We start from the raw sequence: 23,639 nt of genomic DNA, 5'->3' as shown, positions 1-23,639 counted from the left end.
CTCCGACGGGAAGCGGATCCACCGCGCCGTGGGAGGGAGCGGGGCGGGGACGGGGCGGAGCAGGCCGGGACGTGGGGCCTGGGCGGCGGGCGCGGCGGGAGGATGCGGCGGGCAGGCGGCGGCAGGCGCCACCGAGGAAGGCAAGGCAGGCAGGCAGGGAGGGAGCGGGGCCGGGGCGACCTCCCTCACCCCGGTCCCGGGGCGGTCCTGAGCGCGGGGGAGCCGCTCCCGCCCCGCGGGGATTCAGCGGGAGCGCCCCTCGGGGGCCGCTGCCCGGCGGCTTCTGGGCACGGCCGGGGAAGTTCGGGGGCGTTTCCCGGCCGGGCGGTGCGGAGCGGGAGATGCTGGGGCGCGGCGCCGTCTCCCGCCCGTCGCCCTCCGGCCGTGCCGAGCCGAGGCAGCGCTTCCGATGCCCCCGGCCTCCCTCCTCCCTGGCCGGGGTGGCGCGGCCGGGAGTCCCGGAGGGAGCCGCCCTTCGCCTCCTCCCGGCGGGTCCTGCGGGAGGCGGGAAGGGTCGGCGGTGCTGGGAGAAGCCTGGGTGAGGTGTCTGCCTCAGACCGGCAGCTTTTGGAATGGGGCCGCGTTGTTAGCACCTGGGTTCGGTCAGAATCAGTTCGTGGTGGTGTTTTCTGAAGCTGGTTGTGTTCATTGTCACATCCTTACAGCACACCCCTCCCTCCCCGCCCCCTTCATCTTCACTTTTTGATTTCTGGAGTCATATTGCAAGTCTCAGCGCTGTCGGTTTCACAGACATGCTCATTCTGCACTGGATTTAGTGCAGAGCAGTGGCAGAGGGAGTTCCCCCACTGCTTATTCACCTGTCCCGCCACCTGGCATCCAGGTGACCCGGCCGTACCAGTGCAGGTTCCCTCCACACAAGCCTATAACCCAAACCCTGTGTATCCAAGCACGTGTAAGGAAACCCAAGGAGCAGACCATTCCCAGCTGTGCATAAGGGATGGTTGTTTCTTTTTCCGTTTAAAATTCTTAATATCCTAAAGTAGGAGTTCTTGTAAGTCAGCATGTTGCTTCTTTCATGTTTTTAGATCCTACTGTAAATGGCATTCTAAATACTAATGTAAATACTGTAAATTTGCTACTGCAAATCATTAGCTGTTTCTCTTCAGATATTATACTGTTCACATACCATCATTGAATCCTCTAACTAATGTATTTATCTTAACTGACGGTGAAAATATCCATGCTTATTATTGTTATTTATATTGAGGTTTTTTTGATATCTTTTCAGGTAGTCTTGATCCCAGGAAAAATACTGGACTAAGGGCATAGGAATCTGAAGACCTCTATTTCTTCTAGAAGAGGTGGAGAAGCTAGAAACACTAAAATTTAAAATATGTGGAGGAATTAATCTGCAAAAGGCATGTGCTTACTGATGCTATGGAATGAAAGAGTGTTCATTTGCAGATGAAGAAAATGATCAGGTGGAAATGGTCAGACATAACCTTCTTTCTGGAAGTTGATATGTGATTTTGCTTTACGAGGTTTTCCATATAATTTCCATACAATTTTGTGATTTTAGGAATTGTCACCTTGGTTTAACAGAAGGGTAAGCAAAGCTTTTTCTTAAATCTAAATGCTTCTATTCACTTTTTTTGGAAACTAAAGATTTATTCCTTTCAGAAACTTGATTTGAATGAATTGTGCACCAGTTTGCAGCCTCACTGAAATAAAACTAAGCAAATGAATCCATATTATAGTTTATTTTTATCAGCTTGGTTAGTTGGCTGTAGGCAAGACTGTGTTCTACTTTGCATGGGTAGATGAAAAGCAGGTATTTTCTTGAAATCCACACAGAACTAATAGAAGTGCAATACTTGTTACAGCACAATTTATAAATCACAGTGCTTGTCACTTTGAAATGGCTTTCTTTTTCAATTTCACATCTTTTCCAGAGTTCAAAATTTCTTTGGCCTTTTGTCTGGTTTGCAAAATGGGGAAGATAGTTTCAAAGTGGAAAAAATAATACATTGCTTTTATTTTAAAGATGGGTTAGAGAACAAGCTTATTTGTATCAAAATGATGTCCTATTTTCCCCTTTCATGAAAAGGAAGCAGAATTATATCAGCCATTGGCATTTCTCCAGCTAAAAAACAATAAATGAATAATGCAAAGCATCAGTGGATATGAGCACTGCATCCTGAAGTTTAGTGTTGTGTTGGATTGTGTTGTGTTTTTTTCAGCTGAACCTTTTCTTCCTGTTTATTCATTATTTCCAGTGATAAAGTAAGAAGGAGAGATGGGAAACCCAGAAAACATTGGAGATGCATACGTTGCTGTGATTCGTCCAAAAAATACTGCTAGCCTCAATTCTCGGGAATATCGAGCTAAATCCTATGAAGTAAAACTATTTATTTTCTTTATGTATTAGTTATTTGGCTTTTTAAACAGTATAGTAAATAAGTAATAATAAACAGAAGAGAATGTAGCCTTGTCTTTTTATCTGCTGCAGAGGTCATTCTGACTTGACCATTCTGCTCCTCAACGTTTAGTACTTCTTGAATTTTGTTACTGCTTTTACAGTGTACATAATAAATAATAATATTACATAATAAATAATAATTTTTTTAAAGTTCTGTGCTTCTTTCAGCTGTGCTTAAACTTCTTGGTTTCATTATTGTTTGAAAGATTTTGCTGCTTGAAGTTCCCATTGAAGGCCAAAAGAAAAAAAGAAAGAAAGTTTTGCTAGAAACTAAACTTCAAGGAGGCACTGAGATAACCCAGAGCATCTTGGATTATGTATTAGAAGCCACCAAACCAATTTCACCAGCCAATCAGGGTATTAAAGGTAAAACCATTTTAATCTAATATACTGTTGATAGCATTAACAAAATGTTTTTTAAATTGGCATGGCAAAGTTTTGCAAAAGCATGAAATTAGTATTAAGAAAGAAGATTTAGTATTAAAAATTAGTATTAAGAAAGAAGATATTTTGAGGTTAATCAAAAAAACCTAAGCCTACTATACAGCTAAAACCTTTCATGTACCTGTGTTTTTCTTTTCCTTCCAACTCTATAAAATGTTTACTAAGTGATTGTTAATAAATGAATCTTTGTGCTGCTTCTTCACCTCAAGTTTAGATTTATAGCTAAACTTCCAGTAAACCAGATCAAAATGGCTTTTGTATCCATAACTTCAGCTAAAACTTGACTTGGACTAGAGAATTGATAGATTATAAAGTCAGTTGTTCAGGGGACAGTATCTATATGAAAATATTTCCAGCAAAACTGTATCGCTAACAGATGGAATTTGATGAGTAAATTTTTTTCCCTTGTTACATAGCCGATCTAGCAAAGAACATCACACTTGTGCTGACAAATTTGTTTTAGCCAGCCTATTATCCAGGTTGGTATAAAGTATAATGACTAAAGGACTTCTGGTCTTTGCTGTGGACTTCACTCTGTTGTTTACATGGTAAAATGTTGCAGGTGGCAATAACTGCAGCTGAGTGGATGTAACAGAGCTAATAATGCAGCAAACGCAGAATAACAGAATTAATACACATAGAGGAATGCCTTCTAAAAGCAAATACTCTGTTCCTTACATAGTTTGGAGAGTTTTAATTTGACTCATTCAGATGGCCCAGGCATTAATTATTCCCAGCTTAGTTTGTACACTGCTAAAATATGCAGCTGAGGTTGGAAAAGTTAAAAAGGACTATAGTCATATAATTTTTTCATGTTAATAGGCATATACATGTTTATGTTCTTAATTTTTCATATGTATTTAAATTTTCTTCGCTTTCCTTAGATTATAGCTCATAGTCATATTTTTTTCTTCCTAGAAAATAGGAAGATTGAGTCTGGTAAGCTTTCAGATAGCCAGCTCTAGATTTTTTTCTTTGTTTTGATGATTAATTAATTGTTTTGTGGTTTGTCTATTTTTTGTTTTTAAATAATGTGCTAGGAAAGCGTGTGGTGTTAATGAAGAAGTTTCCTCTAGATGGAGAGAAAGCAGGCCAGGAGGCATCTCTTTACATTGTTCCAACTGTTGTGAAAGGTAACACTGGGCATGATTTGTGAAGCTGCACCCATTTTAGCAAAGTTCACTTGAGGGTTCATTTTTTTATATGACATATTTAAGTTGTATATATCTATCTCATGGATATATGATTAAATTTATAATTATATATATAATATATGAGATATTGATATATTTTAATAAGATATATGGCTTTTTCTATATTTAAACATTAAAAGTTGCAGGTGCAGGCAGGTGCAAAACTCTCTGAATATTTTAAACTTTGAAGAACTTACTTTAAATCAAGGAAGAAAACTTTGGTTTAATGTACTGCCTTTGTTTCTGTAACAATAGCACATTTCTGGTTCAAGCAGTATTTGTACATTTGGTTATATTTCAAAACACAGGCCTTGTGTAGAATTTGCTGAATGCAACTCTAAGACATCCTACTCAGTTCAGTGTTCTGTACTCCGAGAATAAATAAGTCTCTAAACAGTAAACAGATTCTTTAAAAAGCCAAGTAAATTACTTGTCAAGAAAGTATTTCTAAAAAATATTGAAGTAAAATGTGTCCTTTTGGGGAAACTTCTTCATTTTTGCCTTACTTATAAGACTTGATAAAATCTATCAACTAGATACCATTGTGTATTGCTATGTAAGGATTGTATGTAATTGCTATTAATTATTATTTGGAGAAAATTAGGTCACTCTAGTCTAAAGTTATAGTCTTAATTAAGAATTGTAACTACAAAAGGTGCAGAAGGGAAAATAAGATTCTTCTCATGGATGTGTCTTCAGAGAATGTTTCTTTTTTAGATAATACGAAATATACATACAGTCCTGGATGCCCTGTGTTCTACTGTTTACAAGACATCATGAGAGTCTGCAGTGAATCCAGCACACACTTTGCTACACTTACTGCAAAAATGTTAATTGCCTTGGATAAGTAAGAGACATCATCAGTAAAAATACATTAAAATGAAAACTTTGATATTTTATATCAAAATATAAATATATATTAAAAAGATAATTTGTCAGTGTTAAATGATGTAATGTAAAACACATAGTTTTTATAGCATTCTTGTGGTTAAGAAGGAAATCATCATGGTATTTTCTTCATGTTTATCAGAAATTGAAACCTTGACAACATATTTCTAAAATTCTTTTTGTAAACTCAAGAATGGTGTGTTTATCTAAATCAAGTAGCTTTTTGGAAGTTCATGCTCACAGTGAATGTTTTGTAAAATCATAATGTTTAATCTTCTGTAAATGACATAATTGTCATTTGAGTAAGAACATTTGCCAGAGTGAAGTAAAAATATCCTGTAATTGTATACCATTAAGATTTGCATTTAAATTAAATCTCCCTGTAGAAAGGGAGTGCATCTTCCCCAGACACACAAATTTATTTGCAGTAGGGAATTAACTTTCAGATAGATGATTAGTTGTTTAGCCAGATCTATAGTAGTTTGAATACATGAACAGGTTTTTTGTTGTTTTGGTGTTTTTTTTTTGTTTTGGTTTGTTTTGTTTTTGTTGTTGTTTTGGGGTTTTTTGTTGTTTTTTTTTTTAATGTACCCTTAACCAAGAAATACCAGACACACTTATGTATGAACTTATTTGCAGTAATAAAGTTAGCTGAAACCTCTGGCTAACGTAAAAAATCATGCCACAGGCTATTACCTAAAAGGTTCTGTGTTTAGGCTTTTTACAGTTTATTAGTAGAGTTGTAGTATTTCCATATATACCATCATATCAGTTAAATTTATTTGCTGCTTGCTGAATGCCTTCAGGCTCTAAGTTCTGCTTAAAAGTGTTTCAAGCTTCACAAGAAGCCTTGGAGGTATAATAGAAAATAGTTTATGTTTTTTTATTCTTTATGTACATAATCTGAAACAATCCTTCTCAAAGATTCAAACTGCCATAACTAATTTATCTACCAAATATTTAGAAAAAAATGCCTGAAAATACCTTAGAGGGTGTTTATAGCACAATGACTACGATTTTACTGTTCTTTCTGCCAGGACCATAAGTAAGTGAAGAGACTGCTGCTTTTGCAGGACATTATAGCTTGGATTTAGGACTTAAAAAGAGGCCTAAGCAAATGCACTGAACTGCAGATTATCTTCTGCCATCCTTATATATGCTTCTGGGACAGACAAAATCTAAGTAGTCTGTCAGTGGATGTCCAAAGCATGTACTTACTTCTCTTTCTTCTATTTCCAGGCTCAATCACTAAACAGAATTTATTGTATTCCAGCAAAGCACATTTTTACCTCAAGCTTGTGAGAAAGCGTGTGCAGAAACCAAAATACAAACCTGCCTTTAGACCTTTAATGCACCACTTAATATAACACTAAAACAATCTAAAAATTTGGTAAAAATATATTTATCCAAAACTTGAGATGAACAACTTGTCCTGAGCCCTGTGTTATATTGCATATGTGGTGGGAAAAATGCAGCAGGTGTACAGTACTGACTTCCTCTGGTAGTACTGAATAAGAGAGCTCTAAAGCTCTTCAGTACTGTCAGTAGGAGTGCACTGAGAAGAGAATAAACTTCAGCAGAGCTTTATAAAAAGGCAGGTGGTAGCCTATGTGAAAGAGACTTGGCAGTTTAAAAACTGGACCTTCTATTTGCTGCCTTTTCCTGTCTCTCCCTAATGAAACACATGAGTTGAAAAGCTTAAGTCAGTACAGATATTGAAACTCACCCTTAAAAAAACTGCTTTAAGTTTCAGAATTTGTTCAGAGTGGTACTGTTAATAAACTGAAAGTAAATGAAATGTTGGTGTGGTTTTGTGGTTATAACCCGTGTTACTGTTAGTGTATAATTTCCTTCTCTAAGGGTTTGCATCCACACAGAATTGAGCAAATACAACTGAAACTGAGTGTGGTTAACAAATTTCACATTCAGGGAGTAATTTAGTCTTATAAAATTTGCTGTGAAAATTATAATAATTTTTTTTAATTCAAATGTGTGATTATCATATATGCCATCCCTAATCAAAGAAAATAATGGACAGCATGACCAAAATGATCCTTTTCTACCTGAAAATTAATTACTTGCCCATTCTCTCCTGTAGGTGGTTGGATGAACGGCACACCCAGTCTCATTCCATCCCAGCTTTATTCAGACCATCTCCTCTTGAAAGAATTAAAACAAATGTAATAAACCCTGCATATGCTATAGAACCTGGTCAAACAGAGAGCTCATTGCACATGGGTTATACTGCCCTGGAAATAAAGAGTAAAATGCTGGCATTGGAGAAAGCAGATATGTGTATCTATAATCCTTTGTTTGGATCTGACCTTCAGTATACCAATAGGGTAAGAACTATATTTTCATTTTATATTTGTGAAACAGACATTCATTTCCATTTTAGAGTTCATTCATTTATTTGATATCAGTGTGTGCTCACATCAGAGTTGTTTATTTAGCCGTAAGTGTGCACTAGTTTTTCAAATCCTGATATTTGATCATAATTCTCTTCCATTATAAAATGTTACTATCATAACTTTGGTTTTAAGAGAACACCTGACTGGAATGGGGGATTGTGTAGCCAAATCTCAGTAAGATATTTTTTCAGTTGTGTTTAAATTATGTCTCCACAGGTTGACAAGGTGGTAATAAATCCATACTTTGGCCTTGGAGCCCCAGACTATTCAAAGATTCAGATTCCTAAAAGAGAAAAGTGGCAACGTAGCATGAGCAGTGTCACAGAGGACAAGTATTATGTTACATTCTTTTTTCATTAATGGATAATTTTGTTTTGTTTTATTACAGTAGCACTTGGTAGACTTAAAAGGAGATTCCTATTACTTTATGCTTCACTGTAGAAGTACATATTTTAAATGAAATTCTATTTGAAATCTTAAAGTATTGAAACACAACAGTTAAAGGATGAATCAAGGAGTAAATTATAAACATTAGAGAAACATTTCTTACTCTCATAAATACAGCTGTGGCTTGATTTCTGTGTGACAAAAAACCTATTTATATGAATACTGGCACATTTTAGCTGCATGAACTTCTCTTTTATTCTTCATGTAGATCTATGGTTAGTGCTATGTTAGTGACTTTTAAACAGTTGATGTTCTCAACAATTGTAATATATCTGAATGGTGTTTTTCCTGCTTCCCCTTTTAATTCCTAGGGAACACCAGTGGGTAGATGATTTCCCTCTTCACCGCAGTGCATGTGAAGGAGACTCTGATTTACTAAGCCACCTTCTGGATAAAAAGTTTTCTGTTAATCAGTTGGATAGTGACCACTGGGCACCAATCCATTACGCATGCTGGTGAGTCAAGCATAGTTTTGCCAGTCAAGTGCATTCTAGCTGTTGTGATTCTTTAGCACTATCATTTATGTAATTTATCAGCCTCCAAAAGAAAAAAAAACAACAAAAACCTCTAGACTTTTTATGCTTTCATTTTAATATATGCTAATGTTAACCTTCTGAAGAGAAACATTGCTTCAGGTTTTGAGATTATTTTAATTTGAATGGTTTTTGGGGAGACCAGTTGTGGAGATCATGTCATCACTTACTTATTGCCCCTTGTATCTCTCCTGACTATTCTAATTCCTGCTGGAGGCACTGGGTCTACTTTAGCGTGGTAACTTTCACAGTCTGTGTTGGTTTAAGCCTGGGAGCAGTTTTACAGCACAGCAGTAGCTGAGCTGAGCATGTTTTGGTGCTGGACACACTTAAAGTGGGAAGCTGGATTAGGTGATTTACAGAGGTCAGCATGTCTGACTATAACTCTGTGATTTAATCGGTAAGTCCTTGAAAGCTTTTCTCAGTCATAAAAATGTTTTTGTTTTATCTTTATGGAAGTTAGTCTTTTGTATATATAGTGGTCAGTACGTCTGATGATAGGAATAACATGAAAATCAAACTTGATTATAAAAAGCCCACATTCTTACTTGCTTTTTAGTGTTTGTCAGAAAGTTTATAAATACTTTATACATTAAATATACACAAGAGTTACCAGTTATAAGCATGGGAGTTAAGAATCCTCAGGATCCATCTGTGTGACAAGCAGAAGCTGAACTCTGATTCTCAACTGATTATTTTTTTCCAGACAAAGCTGGACTCTGTTCTGCCATGACTGAATTGCTGCAACTACCCAAACTTAGCTAGCTTAAAGCAAGGTTCTGTTTGTCTATCATGAATCCAATAAATGGTTACTAGACCAGTAATTACCAAAGAAGTGTAGAACTGATATTAATTTCTACAAACTTAATTATGTTCCATTGTATCTGGTGTAATTTGAAAGCTAAAAAGCTTTTCAGTGTGGAAAAAACCCACACTTTTGTATCTGGTGTAATTTGAAAGCTAAAAAACTTTTCAGTGTGGAAAAAACCCACACTTTTTCATAAATAGGTCCATCTGAAGAAACTCTTTTTCATAATTAGGACCATCTGAAAAAAAAATATTATGTATTCGCTGTGTCTGTTCTGATTTACATATGTCTGTAGGTATGGAAAAGTTGAAGCCACTCGAATGCTGTTGGAGAAAGGGAAATGCAATCCAAATCTTTTGAATGGTCAACTGAGCTCTCCTCTTCATTTTGCTGCTGGAGGTGGGCATGCTGAAATAGTACAAATTCTACTCAATCATCCCGAAATTGACAGAGTAAGTCCTGTTTGTGTATAGAAATAGCAGATCTAGCAACAGTTTCTAGCTTGGGTATGAGAAATATTTTGGTGTCAGATCAATGATCTTGTTTAGCAATTACTGAAAAATGGTTAAATGTTTTTGATTACCTCTGCTTTTCCCATTGTGTATCAATTTAATGTTTGAACTCTGGTGTCAAGGATTTTAATTATCTCAAAAATGTGTAAATATTTACCTGTCTCCAGCGAAATCAATGTAAAATTGGTGTTTCTGTTTGTTTGTAGCACATCACTGATCAACAAGGAAGATCTCCACTGAATGTCTGTGAAGAGAACAAACAAAATGAATGGGAAGAAGCTGCAAAACTACTGAAGGAAGCCATAAATAAACCTGTATGAGTTAATTTTCTAAATATTTTAAAGTTTGTAGTTAATTTACTCTTAATCTTTTAGAAGAGCTAGAGTCACTTCTGGCTGTTACTGGAAATGTGCAGAACATTGAAATTGTTAGTGTAAATATTGGCAAACTGGCATTTTGTCTCTTTGAATATTTCTGCTTTGTTTCATGGCTCAAGAAATACATGAAAGACATGTAAACATGATGCTCCAATTTATTTGTAGGAGCATCACATCAGGTACTGATTTTATGTCCTTTTTTTGATCATGCAACCATCAGCTTTCTTTATGCATTCTTACCTTATATGTTGATAAGCAGGAGCATTCACCTGGCTAAATGTAGGCTTCTATGAAATAGGCTTTTCATCAGTTAAAGCCTCAGTACAGGCTTCCTTGGCAGCCAGTGGGGATTTAGCCAGGATAGGGAACAAAATTTACAATGCAATTCCTGTTATCCTGAACTAGATTTAAAATTAGTCAAATGATATAAACCTACTTGTTTCTTTTCTTTGACTTCAGATGCAACCTATATCCCTGTAAGTAGGTGGTACTAAACCTGTCAGTTTTTCAAGATGTTTTAAATTATCTTCATTTCACTCTGCATGAATGATTTCCAAAATAATTAAGGAAGGAACTGACCTTCATTTTAAGGATCTTACTGTAGATCATGTGATGGTGTGTCTAATGACTCTAAAGAATAATGGACATGTTTTAAGTAGATTTCAGAGTGTAATGTGTGATGTTATGTTGTCACTTATTACTATTTAATTAACCCAATATATAAACTCCCCCTATAAACTACTGCAATAGGAATGACAGTGACTACTGCAGCAAAAATAGATTGATGTTTTCCATTCCAACCTCATTTTCAATCAGTTGTCATTTTCCAAGCCATCCATCTTTTTTTTCCAGAAGTTTTTAGGAACTCAGTTCTTGATGACTTAGTAGATTTGAGGAAGAGAAATAACAAATTCCTGAAATATTTTTATTCAAGCAGCTGAAACATCTAATCTGTTACAGAAGTGAAAACAAGACACTTCATTGATTTATGACTTGTGCATGTATGCTTTAAGCACCTGATTTATGTTTGTCTTTCAGGAGGCATGCTGTGGGCTCACATGCAATTCAGTGAAAGCTATGAGAGTTCTGAAGGGGAAAATGATTTATTATTTATAAGATTTATTTAGATTCTATTACAGGAGCACTATAAGATTTAGTGAGATTGTATTTTTGTAGTGGGTTCTGAGTAAAGGGTGGTGCTTCCCTCTCAAAATAAGTCTTTTTAGTATAGGGTGGAAAAATTCATAACCTACCAGTAATAGCAAAGTGAACATTTTGGGATATGCATAGGCAGCTGAGCCCAGATCCCTCAGGGAACTTTTAAATACCTACTTGCCTTTGAGTTCAACAGAAGTCCTCAGAATACCATCAAGATCTTTTTTGGAGTTACTGTTGTAAAAAACACAGTATAAGAACTTACACAGAACATGAAGCAAGCAATTTGGGTAAATAATAAATACATACAAATTGTGCAATGTTCTTTTTCCCAACATTACAGATGTTGCTGATAAACACACAAACAGAAAGGATTTTAACAAATTGTTTGTGTAATACATTGCTGTTTTTATGTAGTATGAGAAGGCACGGATTTATCGTATGGATGGCTCATATCGCTCTGTGGAGCTGAAGCACGGAAACAACACAACTGTCCAGCAGATAATGGAGGGCATGCGCCTGTCTCAAGAAACTCAGCAGTATTTCACTATCTGGATCTGTTCTGAGAACCTCAGTAAGTAAAAGGGACAATGGTTATACTTGAGGGTTTATCATAGTTTATTTCTGTTTGCCTTTAGGAAAAAGTAATGCTGTCTTAGGAGGGTAGGGGACATGCTCTCTGACAGGATTCACAGCCTGATGTCTCCAAACTGCTTTCAGGGCTGTGGAGAAATTCTCTGTTTTAGCTTTTACTTTGGGTACCCTCAGTAGGTCTGACTGTATCACTCTGGCACCTATCATGTATTTCATCCAGGAAGATGAGGCTGTTCCAGGTTGCCTTTCTGTTACAGGGCACCTTGTATGTCATAGGCCTTACTAGTAGCTTATCCTGGATTTATCCATATTTTTCTTCCCAGACTATCTGAATTTTGATGCATGTAGTTGTTTTTACCAATGTCTTGTCTTTTTAAAACTACTAATTAAAGTAAGATGTTTAATGGTTTTTGCATTAGGTCCTTTAATCATGAATTTTCCTGTGTTTTGGGCACCAAAATAATTTTGATAAACAAGTTTTCAAATATATTTGATGGGAGAGAATTCTGATGTAAAATGTCATGTTTATATTTATGGTATTTTTTGGTATTTTTGATCTAAATAGAAAAGATGTTATAGTTTTAATTTGAGATATATACTAGAAGATAAGTAGAAGTCCAAGAGTCAACAAGTGTGGTTGGGTATTTTCAGCTAATGTGGTCAACAGTACTGCTGCAACAGCATAGCTATGGGACACCTTGTGGATTACAAAGCTCAGGTGTGGTCTGGTAGAATACTGTGTTGAGAGTGTCATTAACACAGAAGCCTTGCATTTAAAATTTTATTTACCCTTGCCAATGCTCCACTACAGTGGTATTGTTACTTTTTTTTAAGTAGCTGTAGTTATTGCAGGAAATCTTTTCTTTATTTTTCTTTAGTCTTTTTCTTCCAGTGTCATACCAAGGCCTTTTTACTTTGCTGTATTGCCACATGACTACTGTAACCCCCAGCTAAGCATAGATGATAATGTGAAGAAAAGGAAGTGTTTGAGGGTTAAAGTCTTGCTGCTTTTGCCTTTTCTAAATATGTATGTCATGTTTTCCTAGAATCATTGAGGTATTACCCTTGCATTTGAGGGGAAGAGCTCACTGATAAATTGTTTGTGTAACAGCAAGTAATTCTCTAGATATTTAGCCTAGATTTGAAAATGAGCTCCTGGTTTATGGCTTCAAACTACTAATGGACAAGTTTCATTTTAAAGTATGTTGCAGTTTGTGTACAACTGTAAGGACAGTAGGTTTCTTGCTTGTGGAACAGATGATGCTTTTCTGTGTTTGAATGTAAGATGGATAAGTTAAATGAACAGATTGTTCCCAGTGAAAGATACTGTGCTATAATGTACCCATTTACACTTTTCCTATGGTGGGAAATGCCACAGTGTGAAAGGCAGAGCAGTGAGGGTGAGGCAGATAGAGCCTCCTAGAGACTCACTCCTAGGAAAAGGCAAGTGATAACCCAAGGACAGGCAGGGTGAATGAGTAAGCCAAAGATACAGATTCTAGTACATAATAGGACTGCAGCTGAAAGCTCTGTATCAATTTCTCAGCTCTCATATACACAAGAGAACACGAAACATTGATTGACTTTAGCCTGTTAAGAATCAAGACATTTTACAGATTAAAAAGAAGAATGTCTTCTGAAAAGAAGAATGTCTGTTCTGAAAAGTTTATGGTTTTTATATATATACAAAAAGGGCAGAAAAATACAGACATAATTCATCATAAGATGAATTATATCTGTATTTTTCTGTCAGAAATAAGATTATTGGATTTTATATTTTTCTGTATTTCTCTACAATAATAGAGACAAAAGTCTCTCATGTTTTATTATTGTGCTTTTAAGGCCAGTCTTGGTACTCCATTAAATTTTTAAATAGCACTTCACTCCTGAGAAACTGAAAATAACAAAGTTTCAACACTATTGCATTTAGTGAATTGATGCTAAAAGAGTTTTGTCAATAAATCTGTATTTTCAAAACATTTTCTATATAGCAGTTTAGAAAACATAGGAAAATGCTTGTTAATGAGTCCTCAATTTCAGGTACTCTGAGTTTGGTGCAGCATTTAATTATTTATATGTGTGTGTATGTGCTGGGTTATTCTGTTTGTTTATTTGGAAACAAACCTGTTATTTTTCAGGTCTCCAGCTGAAGCCATATCACAAGCCTTTACAGCATATTCGAGACTGGCCTGAAATATTCACTGAACTGACAAACTTGGATCCTCAAAGGGAAACTTCACAGCTTTTCCTGAGAAGGGATGTGAGACTTCCACTGGAAATAGAAAAAAAGGTCAGGACTTGGAAGTGAATGAAATTATGGTCAGACTCAGAACACTTGAACCATCAACACTCAGTGTGTGTAGTGACTGTAGTAATTTCCAAACTTATTTAAACCTGGCATCTCCTTTTCTGTAATGGTTTGAGTCTTCACATTCTTCCTTCCTCTCTCTTGCCTTCCTGCCATCTCTTTGTTCTCTCTCTCACCCTCTCAGTTGGGTTTATCCAATGTCTCCATGTGTCAGTCTCTGTCTGTCATACAGCTAAAAACAACCTGCCTGATTTTATTCCTTCTGCTGTTGTTTTTCAGTTATTTAATTGGTTGATTTCAATGGGATTATTCAAACATATTACCAGAAATGGATTTATGGCAGAAGAAATCTGCAGATACCAATATTTCTGTATTGAATTTTTGATTTGGCATGGTGTACTAGTTGGCTTTCATTTGTGTGTTAGATTAGTGAAGTGTTGAAGTAAGTCAATGAAAAACAATGCTTCTATTACAAAGCACCACTAAAATGTACACTTCAGTCAGGATCACACCTTTGTCTTCTGTCTCTGAATCAGTGAGAAACGCTATTTGTAGTTTCTAAGCTTACTTTCCTTTTTACAAAGAAATAATATTATTTAAATCTTTTTAACAGATTGAGGACCCCTTGGCAATTCTTATACTTTTTGATGAGGCCAGATATAATTTACTGAAAGGTTTTTATACATCACCTGATGCAAAGCTGATTACACTGGCAAGTCTGCTTCTCCAAATAGTCTATGGAAATTATGAGAGCAAGAAACATAAACAGGGCTTTCTAAAGTAAGTATGTGTTTAAAATTTAAAATTATGGGTTAGATTAAGTATTTTTAGATAGCACTTCCTATGGAACCCTCAAACTTGAGGTCTGATATATTTGTCAGCTTTCTTCATCACTGAGCTATGGTGCAGAGTAATCATGTAATAACCCTTGTAACATTAATAGAAGTTGGGCACTGTGTGTGTGTGGAAATGTATTAATCTTAATTATTGCAGTCCTAGACAGAGGGGTGGATGTTCTGTAGTGTGTGAAATCTGTCCTGAGATACAGTAATACCAAATAAGCAACAGTATTTATTGAAGGATTCTGACAGGACTGAGGCCTTGAGCAATGTTGAAGAAACATCTTACCCTGGCATTGGACCAATGTCTGGGATTGATTTTCTCTCTTTGGACAGACCATGTAGCGATATTGTGTCTCTTCTGTCATCTGTAGGAGAAATGCTGGACTAAATTAGTCAAAGCCATAGCACCAGTAGGGCTCAGCCAGATGGTATTTTTCTCTCCCCTTCTCCCTGCATGCCAGCAGAACAGTAGCTGAGCTATTTTGGGATGGCTTGTTCTTCCCACATACATTTCTGCAGCAGTATCTGAGCCATGAGGATCCCAGTTCTCTGCTGTGTGCACCTTCACCCCCTGCTGTCTCCACCTCACTTCATTCATGGAACAGCAGCTATGCTGTTCTGGGGTGCTGCTGTGCTTCTCATCTTCTCTTTTTCACAGCATCAGCTGAGCTGCCTTGGCCTGATGGGTTTTTGCATGTATTTTCCTGCAGTTGCACAGCCAGTCAAGGGAGCATGAGTGGAACAGGATTTAAGTGGGACTGCCCTCCTATATGCCTATAGTATGGCTGAATTTTGTATACATTACTCCCTGCTGGCTCCCAGCAGCTGCAGGGTGGTGTTCTTCTCCACACTGAGGCCTATCAGTCCTGTGGTTCCAAGTTAATTCTGCTCAGTGGAAGTGTTTGGCTCTACAGACAGGACTACCTGCAAAGATAGGTTGGGCTAGATAAAAAGCCATTTGGACATGCTTTCCATTCAGATTTACATAGTTCTTCTTCATATAGAGGAGGAGTTTCATAATCTGTTTTTCTTTTTGTAGTTGACATAAATGTTCATTAAAAGACTGGTAATTCCAGAAATACATCCCTATTTGTTGTTTGTATGAGAGTATCCTTGACTTAAAGATCTGATGCACTGTCCTGTGCAGGGTTTTTGCTTGGCAGAGCATATATACTGCCAAATACAGTTTAAATAGGTTACATCACTAGGTCTTGAGACTGTCTTAATTGTACATAAAAGCAAACTAGTAAAGGCTTGCATTCTTCCTTTTAGTTTTTCTTTTGTTTCCTGCATTTTGGGTTTTTTAAAAAAGGCAGTTGATGTAAGTAGCTTCTCTTTCATGCCATATAGCTTCAACGTGGAAATTAATTGGGCTGAGTCCTCGGTAGTGCTGACTGCAGGAGTGGAAGGAAGAGTATCTATAGTCTGTCATATTTTCTGAGTATGTGATATGCTGATGTAAATGGCATTCTGTATATAATTTTGGCTTCCAACCTGGAATTCACCAAACTGCTCTTTAGCCAAGTGTGCGTTGTGTGTTCTGCTGGCATTTCCTCTCCATGCCGTGTCCATGATGTTTGACACAGAGTATATAATGTAAAACTGGATTTTCATTAACTGAGAGTTGCAGTGTATCTTAGGAAACCATCTCATCTGAGAGGCGAGATGGAGTAGGGGCTGACTGTCTAGCTCAGTATGTGACTTGAAGGTACACTGTGGCAGACATTGTTCTTTTTTCTTACTTTGTTTAGTGAAGAAAAACTTTGTTCCCCTTTGTTTTTCTCTTAGTGAAGAAAATCTTAAATCTATTGTACCAATAACTAAACTAAAAAGCAAAGCTCCTCATTGGACAAACAGGATACTTCATGAATACAAGGTAAGATAAATAAGCAGGTAGTAGAAAATCCTGTTCTTTACTATTTTTGACTGTTTGGTTGTCAATTAATGAACAGAAATACTGGTAAAAAAAGCTAAAAATATGTATGTTCTGAATTTTTGGGATGGGTTGTCGGAATATATTTCCTGTACAGATACAGATCTCTTTGTTAGAAGTAAATGTGTTTGTTATCTGTTCACTTACCTTCAATGTTAGCCCTGTATTGGGCACAATTCCAATTTGGGCATAGGTGTGAAAAAATCTACTCTGATTTAAATTTCCATGTCTGCTCGTAGCAATAGATCCCCAAAGTTCTTTTTGTCAGCATAACTTGTATCTTAGGGACCTGGTAGTGCTGCTGATGTGCATGTGCGCGCACACACGCGTGCGCAAGCTCCTTTGTTTAGAGCAGTTAATTGAGCAAAAATTTTTTTTTACTTGGGCTGCTTGTGTAAAAATGCATCTTAACCGAGGGCTGTGGGTTCCAAATGAGGTCAGATTAAATTTGTGGTCTTCACAAGTAATTGTGGAAAAAGTGAGGTGTGTCAGAAGGAGAACTGTGCCAGCTGATGTGCATCACTAAAGGTAGCTGCCAGGAAACATTGCAGAGGCACCTAGTGAATGTTTTCAAACCTTGCTCCTCTTTTTGAGATGAGATTACTCAGTCATAAATCTTCTTTTGGTGCTCACACCTTTTTTGTCACAAATTAGCAGATCATTCCTATTCTTTCTAATAGAGATGAAGAAGGGGGTGATGGTGCTCTAAGACTATGCTGTAGCAAACTCATCTACTCTGTCATCAAATCATATGTAAGGATGAGCATAGCTTTCTTGCCTTCTGCTTTTAAGATATTTTGGGGTGTGGGGCATGGGGGGAAGGGGAAAGAAGTTGCAGTCTTCTGTTCTGAAGATTTTACATGTTAGAAATGGCTGTGTTGAATTCAAACAAGCTGTAAGGCAGGGTATGGATCCAGAGAGGCTGATCCTGTCTACCACACCCCCAGTCATGGCCCCCTAACTGTTGAAGATTTGTGTTCTCCCTCGTATCCGTGCCTTCTGATCTTGTCCATGGCCCAACCAATTTTTTATTTGTTAGAGTGGTTGTTATCATTCTGGTTTGAGGAGCACTCCAGCAATAGTTTGTTCTGACTGCTGCACTCTACTGAAGAGGAAGGAACAGAAGCCTGTCTCGTTCTGAATGAAGGCTCCACTAATGAAAAGAGATCTGCACCTCTCTTTTGCTTAGAAAAGAAAAAAAAATCCATGTTTTTGGAAGGACGTATTTGGTCATCTTCCCATGTCTCACTGGACTGGACTCCTTAAAAGAAGGAAGAATACTTAATTTTAAGGATTGTGATGCATTTGGTGTCAGATGGGTGCATAGCTGCTGATCCCAAGTCCCAGTTGCTTCTGGGAGAGGCAAAGCTGTGGGGCCCTTCAGAGGTTGTGTCTGTGCTCAGATTTCCAAGGCTCTTATAGGTATCTGGGTTTTGCCTCAGTCTCTTCTAGCACTTGAGCCTTTCCATGGCTCTAAGATTTAATTTAGCTGTAGGAAGATAGTTGATGGGAAGGCACTTTGGCAATAAGCCTTTAGTAAGGATTGCACTGAACAGTGGGTTTTCTTCAATCAATCACAGCTGTGTGGAAGGACTTGTTGATTGCCATTGTTTCTTTATTTTTAGAATCTCAGCACCAGTGAAGGTGTCAGTAAGGAGATGCATCACCTTCAGCGCATGTTCTTGCAGAATTGCTGGGAAATTCCTACTTATGGAGCAGCTTTTTTCACAGGACAGATATTCACCAAAGCAAGTTCAAGTAGCCATAAAGTCATCAAAGTGTACGTAGGAGTAAACGTAAAAGGGCTGCACCTCCTCAACATGGAAACAAAGGTTAGCTTAAGTGAACTGCCAGTGATAACTATAAAACTTCACTCTCTTCTCTTAAATCTTTGTACTAGAAGTGATTTCCCATCCAACTGTTTAATTAAACTTGACTGAAAATTTCCAAGATTTTAAGGTCTTTATAAGTCACCAACAAAGTCTTGTATTTTTTCATTTTACTACTTTATGAGCTACAACTGTGTTGTGGAACATAGTGGTTTAAGTCTGAATTCTGTCTTTGTGAATGAAGGGAAGTTCAGTGTGCAAGTATGGAGGATATTTTCTGAGTGACAGTTTCCTACATTTGGTCATAGGCTTTACTCCTCAGCCTAAAGTACGGTTGCTTTATGTGGCAGTTGGGAGATGGAGATACGTGTTTTCAAATCCACAGTCTGGAAAACAAAATGAGCTTTATTGTACATACCAAACAGGTAAGCACTATCATTTTACATCCTTTATGTTCAATTCTTTTTTTCCTAAATTAGATACACAAGCCTCTTTTCTCTTGAGATTAACCACCCTTGCACAGTATAAAAGAACTCTAAGCCCAGCCCCCACAAAAATTATTTTAAAAAATGTTTGCTTGTTTTCTTAGCATGTGACACCTTCAGAATTCAAAATACATAAAATGCATCTATAATCATTAGGGTAAACCTTTTGTTTAATTGAAACTGTTTCTTGCATATGCCCAATCCCTCATTGTCTTAGATTGATTCCAAATATAATGAGATTCAGAGAGCTGGAGCCACTAACTTTGTGATCAGAAGTAATGGAGTTTGAGATGGGACAAAGCTGAGAATTGCTTTTGTCATGTGCTTGATTGTCATAGTTCTGAAATATTGATAGAATTGAATTGCATCCCTTTACATAGGCAGGACTCGTTGTAAAACTCCTGATGAAATTAAATGGCCAGCTAATGCCAACTGAAAGAAATGAGTGATGGAAATGAACAAGAGTTATGAGATGGCATCCAATGGCTGAGCAAAAAACAACTTGTTCCTCCTCGTAACAGGACTTCCATGTATATGAATTTTACACAATAGAAAAGTCAATTTGTACAGTTTTTTAACTTTGTACAGAAGCTGCATGGTTTATTTTTTTAAAAAAACTATACAACATATCTATTATTTTTATAAGTATTTTTGTGTTTCATATATTAACTATTGTAGGGCTTGAGCTTAACCAATAAAGCTGATGAAATCTAAATGGTTTACCAAGTTTGACGAGCATGAATCCAGTAAAGCTGTTGTTCCCAGAGAAATATGGGACTACCAGTGCCATTAAGCAAGTCTCAGTTAACCTATTTACCTTTCGTGTCATTGTGTGGAATGTCAAGGAGGTGGTATATGTTGCAGTATTTTGTAGACACCCTCTATTTTTAAGATACTATTGATAAATATGCTTAAAAGACCAGTTAGACCTTTGAGCAACTACTTTTGATAAACTCTTGTTTTTTATTTGGTTTCTGACAAACATTTTAGCTCACGTTATTTTTACTCTTAACTTTCTCATACTTTGTATTCATATTTATTCTAAAATACTGCATGAGGATGCCAAAAGGGAAATACTTTAAATCATTCAGAAGCCATATTGAATGTTTAGCATGCATGTTTTGTAAAATGGATTTTTACTTTTGCTGTGCAATATAAAATGTATGTATGGAGGAGAGGGAGACAGGGATTTACAGATGAACCTTACTCAGAGGACTTCAGAAAGTTTTATAAATCGTACCCTGGATTGCAACACATATGCAGTAACAAAAGCTCATACAGGAGGTACTAAGTTATTTCTCTTAAATTAATTTTCTCACTAATTAATTCAGTTTCTTCAGGCTAAAAGCAGTGCAGGATGCAGGAATGAAGATGACAAGGAAGAAACTGTTTGTAAGCATTCTGCCTGCTCTTTGTAGAGTCAGGGTTGGGCCCCCACAAGTTGGGTCCCAAGTGTAAGGTGGGATTCTATGCAGTCTCAAACATATCCTTGTACATTAAAATAGAATCTGTAACACAAATCTTTGAAGTTTCTGGTTGTATTTCAGGGTTATAAGTGCACTTGACTATTTCTTCCGTGTAAACTGCATGCTAAAAACAGTGTGCAATATTTTGTAAAGAAAAGCTTTTATAAAAAATAAAAATTAGCACTTGCCTCTAAGTTTTCAAATAAAAGCTAAAATGAATGTGAAGAACTGTGCTGTTGTATAGAAACTTTACTCATACCTTACTAGTAACTGCAGTTTAAGAAATTAAAGTAGTAAGCTGTTAAAAACATGAACAGGAGACTTGTATTTTGTATTCTTCTTAGCAAGCTGTACTTTTCTACTTAAACTTCACAGGCCTAAATTTTCATGGATTGTTATGCTGTATTTAAGGTAAATAATGCAACAGTCAGGTCCTTCATCGTGCATCCCTGCTATCACTTGGCACTGGTATCAGAAATACATTTCTCTACATAGCACTTTTCTAAGAAAACTAGAGGAAGATGTTAGGAAGGTGTGTCAGTTGCCTATATAACTATATTATCAATATGCCTTACTGCTGTATAGTCCTTTCTGCTAAATTCTTATTTATTACTACCTAATAAATTGTTTGCAACAAGTCATACTTGGTGTTTCTATTTTTATAGCCAGCATGAAGGTGCCATCAAATGTTACACCAAGCAGGTGTTATTACCAAAGGGCAGTAGTTTGTAACAGGCTCATCTTTGTAAGGTATGTAAGAAGAGCATCAGAGAGGACCAGAGAAGAGTCCCATGACTCTAAATTAAGGTAGAACACTTTGGAAACTGCTCAGGAATTTACCAGGTAAACTGGAAACTCTTCATTTTGGCAGGACAGAGGTTTGCAGATGTTGCACATCAGTGGAGCCACTGAGCAGCAAGAGCCCAACTCTGCAGTCCAGAAGCTTCTGGCACCTGGTTACACAGGAGCGTGCACTGCCCTGCTGGGGCAAGGCAGGTGTGTGCTCTCCTTTCATCTGGAAGCAGGGAAACAAAAAATGGGAACAGAGAGAAATTCAACACCACTGAGACAGACCATTAGTAAGAACCCTCATATCACTACCAAAAAAAACCCAATGAAAATGAGCTGCAAGATGGGCAAAGCTGACACTTGTGCCTTTGTAAACATGAGATGCCCAGCTCACCACCTACAGTCCATCTAACAAGCACATTCTTAAAAAGCAAGAACCTGTACAGCTTTGCCAAAAGCAAAGATTTGAGTAGAACACTCAGCCAGGCCCTGTAAGGCAAGAGAGTAACTGAGAAAACTATGAAAAATAGGCAGGATTTTACCAAGTGGAATAACTGACCCCAGTGAGCAGCTTGTTCAAGAGGGAAGCCTTTGGTCCTGGGGTGATGTCCTGCTGCTGCTTGGGGCAGGGAACAATTGCTCCAGGGAGGTGGGAGTTTCCCAACCATTGTCAGCTTACAGCTGGATGCAGTTTGAAGCTGGGCTGTTGACTGAAAAAAGAAATACAGGTTCAACAGCAACAACGTACATTTTTGTTTGCAAAAATGTTTGCAAAAGCTCTGCTTTACGTTAATTGTTACTACTATAGGGTAAAGATATAAAAATAATGTACAAAATGACTATTCTATATAAATTTAAATAGAATTAGTAATTACATAAAAATTAAGTAAAACCTATATTCATATATAGGTAATTATTCTGGAAATCCTCTTCCTTGGAAGAAATAGACTGACACTATTCCACCAAAAATGTCCTTACTTCATAAATTGACAGAGCAGAATGTCAGTAACAACCAGTGATAGCTCTTATGTTCCCTGGAAGAATTGTCAAGGCTTGTAAATATGAAGGAACTCTCTCTCAATCACTACAGCACTGAAGAATTTCCTTTGGCCCTGAAAAGTGTTGAAACTTCAGAGACTGCAGGCAATAAACTGAAAACTTTACTAGATCCCATAGGTGACATAAAGAGTTTGAAGATACTCAACATTGATTCCATGCACTTCTCAGCATTCACAAACATTCACTGCTACCTCCATTCATCTAGTAATACTCAGCACATGTGAGACGTTGATACAGGGTTTACCACAGGATATTACGTTTTAAAAACCTGCAAGAATATTCATTCAGTAACAAGCTTATGCTTCTGCCTGTGCACCTTTTCCAGTCGATAAAAGTACTCAGAACTGATGACAACAAATAGTTTCTTTCAGATTTAGTAGGGAATTTATGTTTCTGAACTTTGCAAAAATTTATTTAAAAGCAAAGATAATCTTTGCAACTGTACCCTGTTGAAATGTCTCATTGTATGTAATTCCTGCTAGATTTCCCAGATGTACACATTTAAACTTTAGAAAACTGACTGGACTCAGTGGATGAAAAAATACTGCCTCGAAAAGATCTACGCAAACCAGAATTTTCCGGAAATGCATTAAGATACATTCCCGTTTAATACAAAAACTGTACGTGGACAACAAGCTGACCTCAGCTGTGATGAGGTCTCTGTTTCCAAACGCAGCTTTGTGCAGTTTTTGATCTTAATCCCTCACATCTCAGTGGAAACTCATTTCAAAAACAACACGCGGGTTTTCTGACATCAAACATTTGGCGCATCCGGAATTAAACACAAATTAGCGGTCCTCGTTCTCCGGGCGCTGTGCAGTCTTACAAACCAGCGTCCTGGGCTGTCAGCGGGACGCCGGCAGTGATGCCCGAGGCACGGCTCACCGTCATAGGCATAATTTCCCACAGGAGAACCGCGTTGTCCGGGTGTTCGAAGACACCCAGCGTTTCAAACACCCAGACGCCAAGCGCCGCGGGGCCGAAGCCCTGAGGGGGCCGAGCCCTGAGGCGCCCGGCCCGGCCCGGCCCGGTGCGGTCCCCGCCCGCCGCCCGCCAATGGCGCGCGCCGCAGCCCGGGCGATGCCGTCACGCCGCGCGGCGCGGCCGCGGATTGGCTGCGGCGCCG

General features: G+C 37.7%; 1 protein-coding gene across 3 annotated transcripts; it reads left to right on the top strand.

The window, feature by feature from the left end:
• Positions 1 to 20: 20 nt before the first annotated feature.
• Positions 21 to 21,306, top strand: KRIT1 (KRIT1 ankyrin repeat containing). Of its 3 annotated transcripts, none has more exons than XM_071428991.1 (18): positions 21 to 140; positions 1,250 to 1,322; positions 2,238 to 2,359; positions 2,647 to 2,806; positions 3,925 to 4,017; positions 4,795 to 4,924; positions 7,064 to 7,307; positions 7,593 to 7,708; positions 8,135 to 8,278; positions 9,460 to 9,616; positions 9,883 to 9,990; positions 11,626 to 11,782; positions 13,941 to 14,092; positions 14,724 to 14,890; positions 16,741 to 16,828; positions 18,511 to 18,717; positions 19,023 to 19,139; positions 19,580 to 21,306. In XM_071428991.1, exons 3-18 carry the CDS (start codon positions 2,258 to 2,260, stop codon positions 19,646 to 19,648), a joined length of 2,211 nt encoding a protein of 736 aa, XP_071285092.1. In that variant the 5' UTR covers positions 21 to 140; positions 1,250 to 1,322; positions 2,238 to 2,257; the 3' UTR covers positions 19,649 to 21,306. The 3 variants fall into 3 exon arrangements, with proteins under 3 accessions (XP_071285092.1, XP_071285091.1, XP_071285090.1); XM_071428990.1 differs by having other exon boundaries at positions 1,250 to 1,379; XM_071428989.1 differs by having other exon boundaries at positions 1,250 to 1,567.
• The last annotated feature ends 2,333 nt before the right edge of the window (positions 21,307 to 23,639 follow it).

The sequence above is a fragment of the Agelaius tricolor genome, unplaced genomic scaffold, assembly GCF_023055355.1.
Source record: "Agelaius tricolor isolate 1412-34295 unplaced genomic scaffold, bAgeTri1.0.p SCAF_6, whole genome shotgun sequence".
Classification (NCBI taxonomy): domain Eukaryota; kingdom Metazoa; phylum Chordata; class Aves; order Passeriformes; family Icteridae; genus Agelaius; species Agelaius tricolor.
This window is presented reverse-complemented; position numbering and strand designations above follow the sequence as displayed.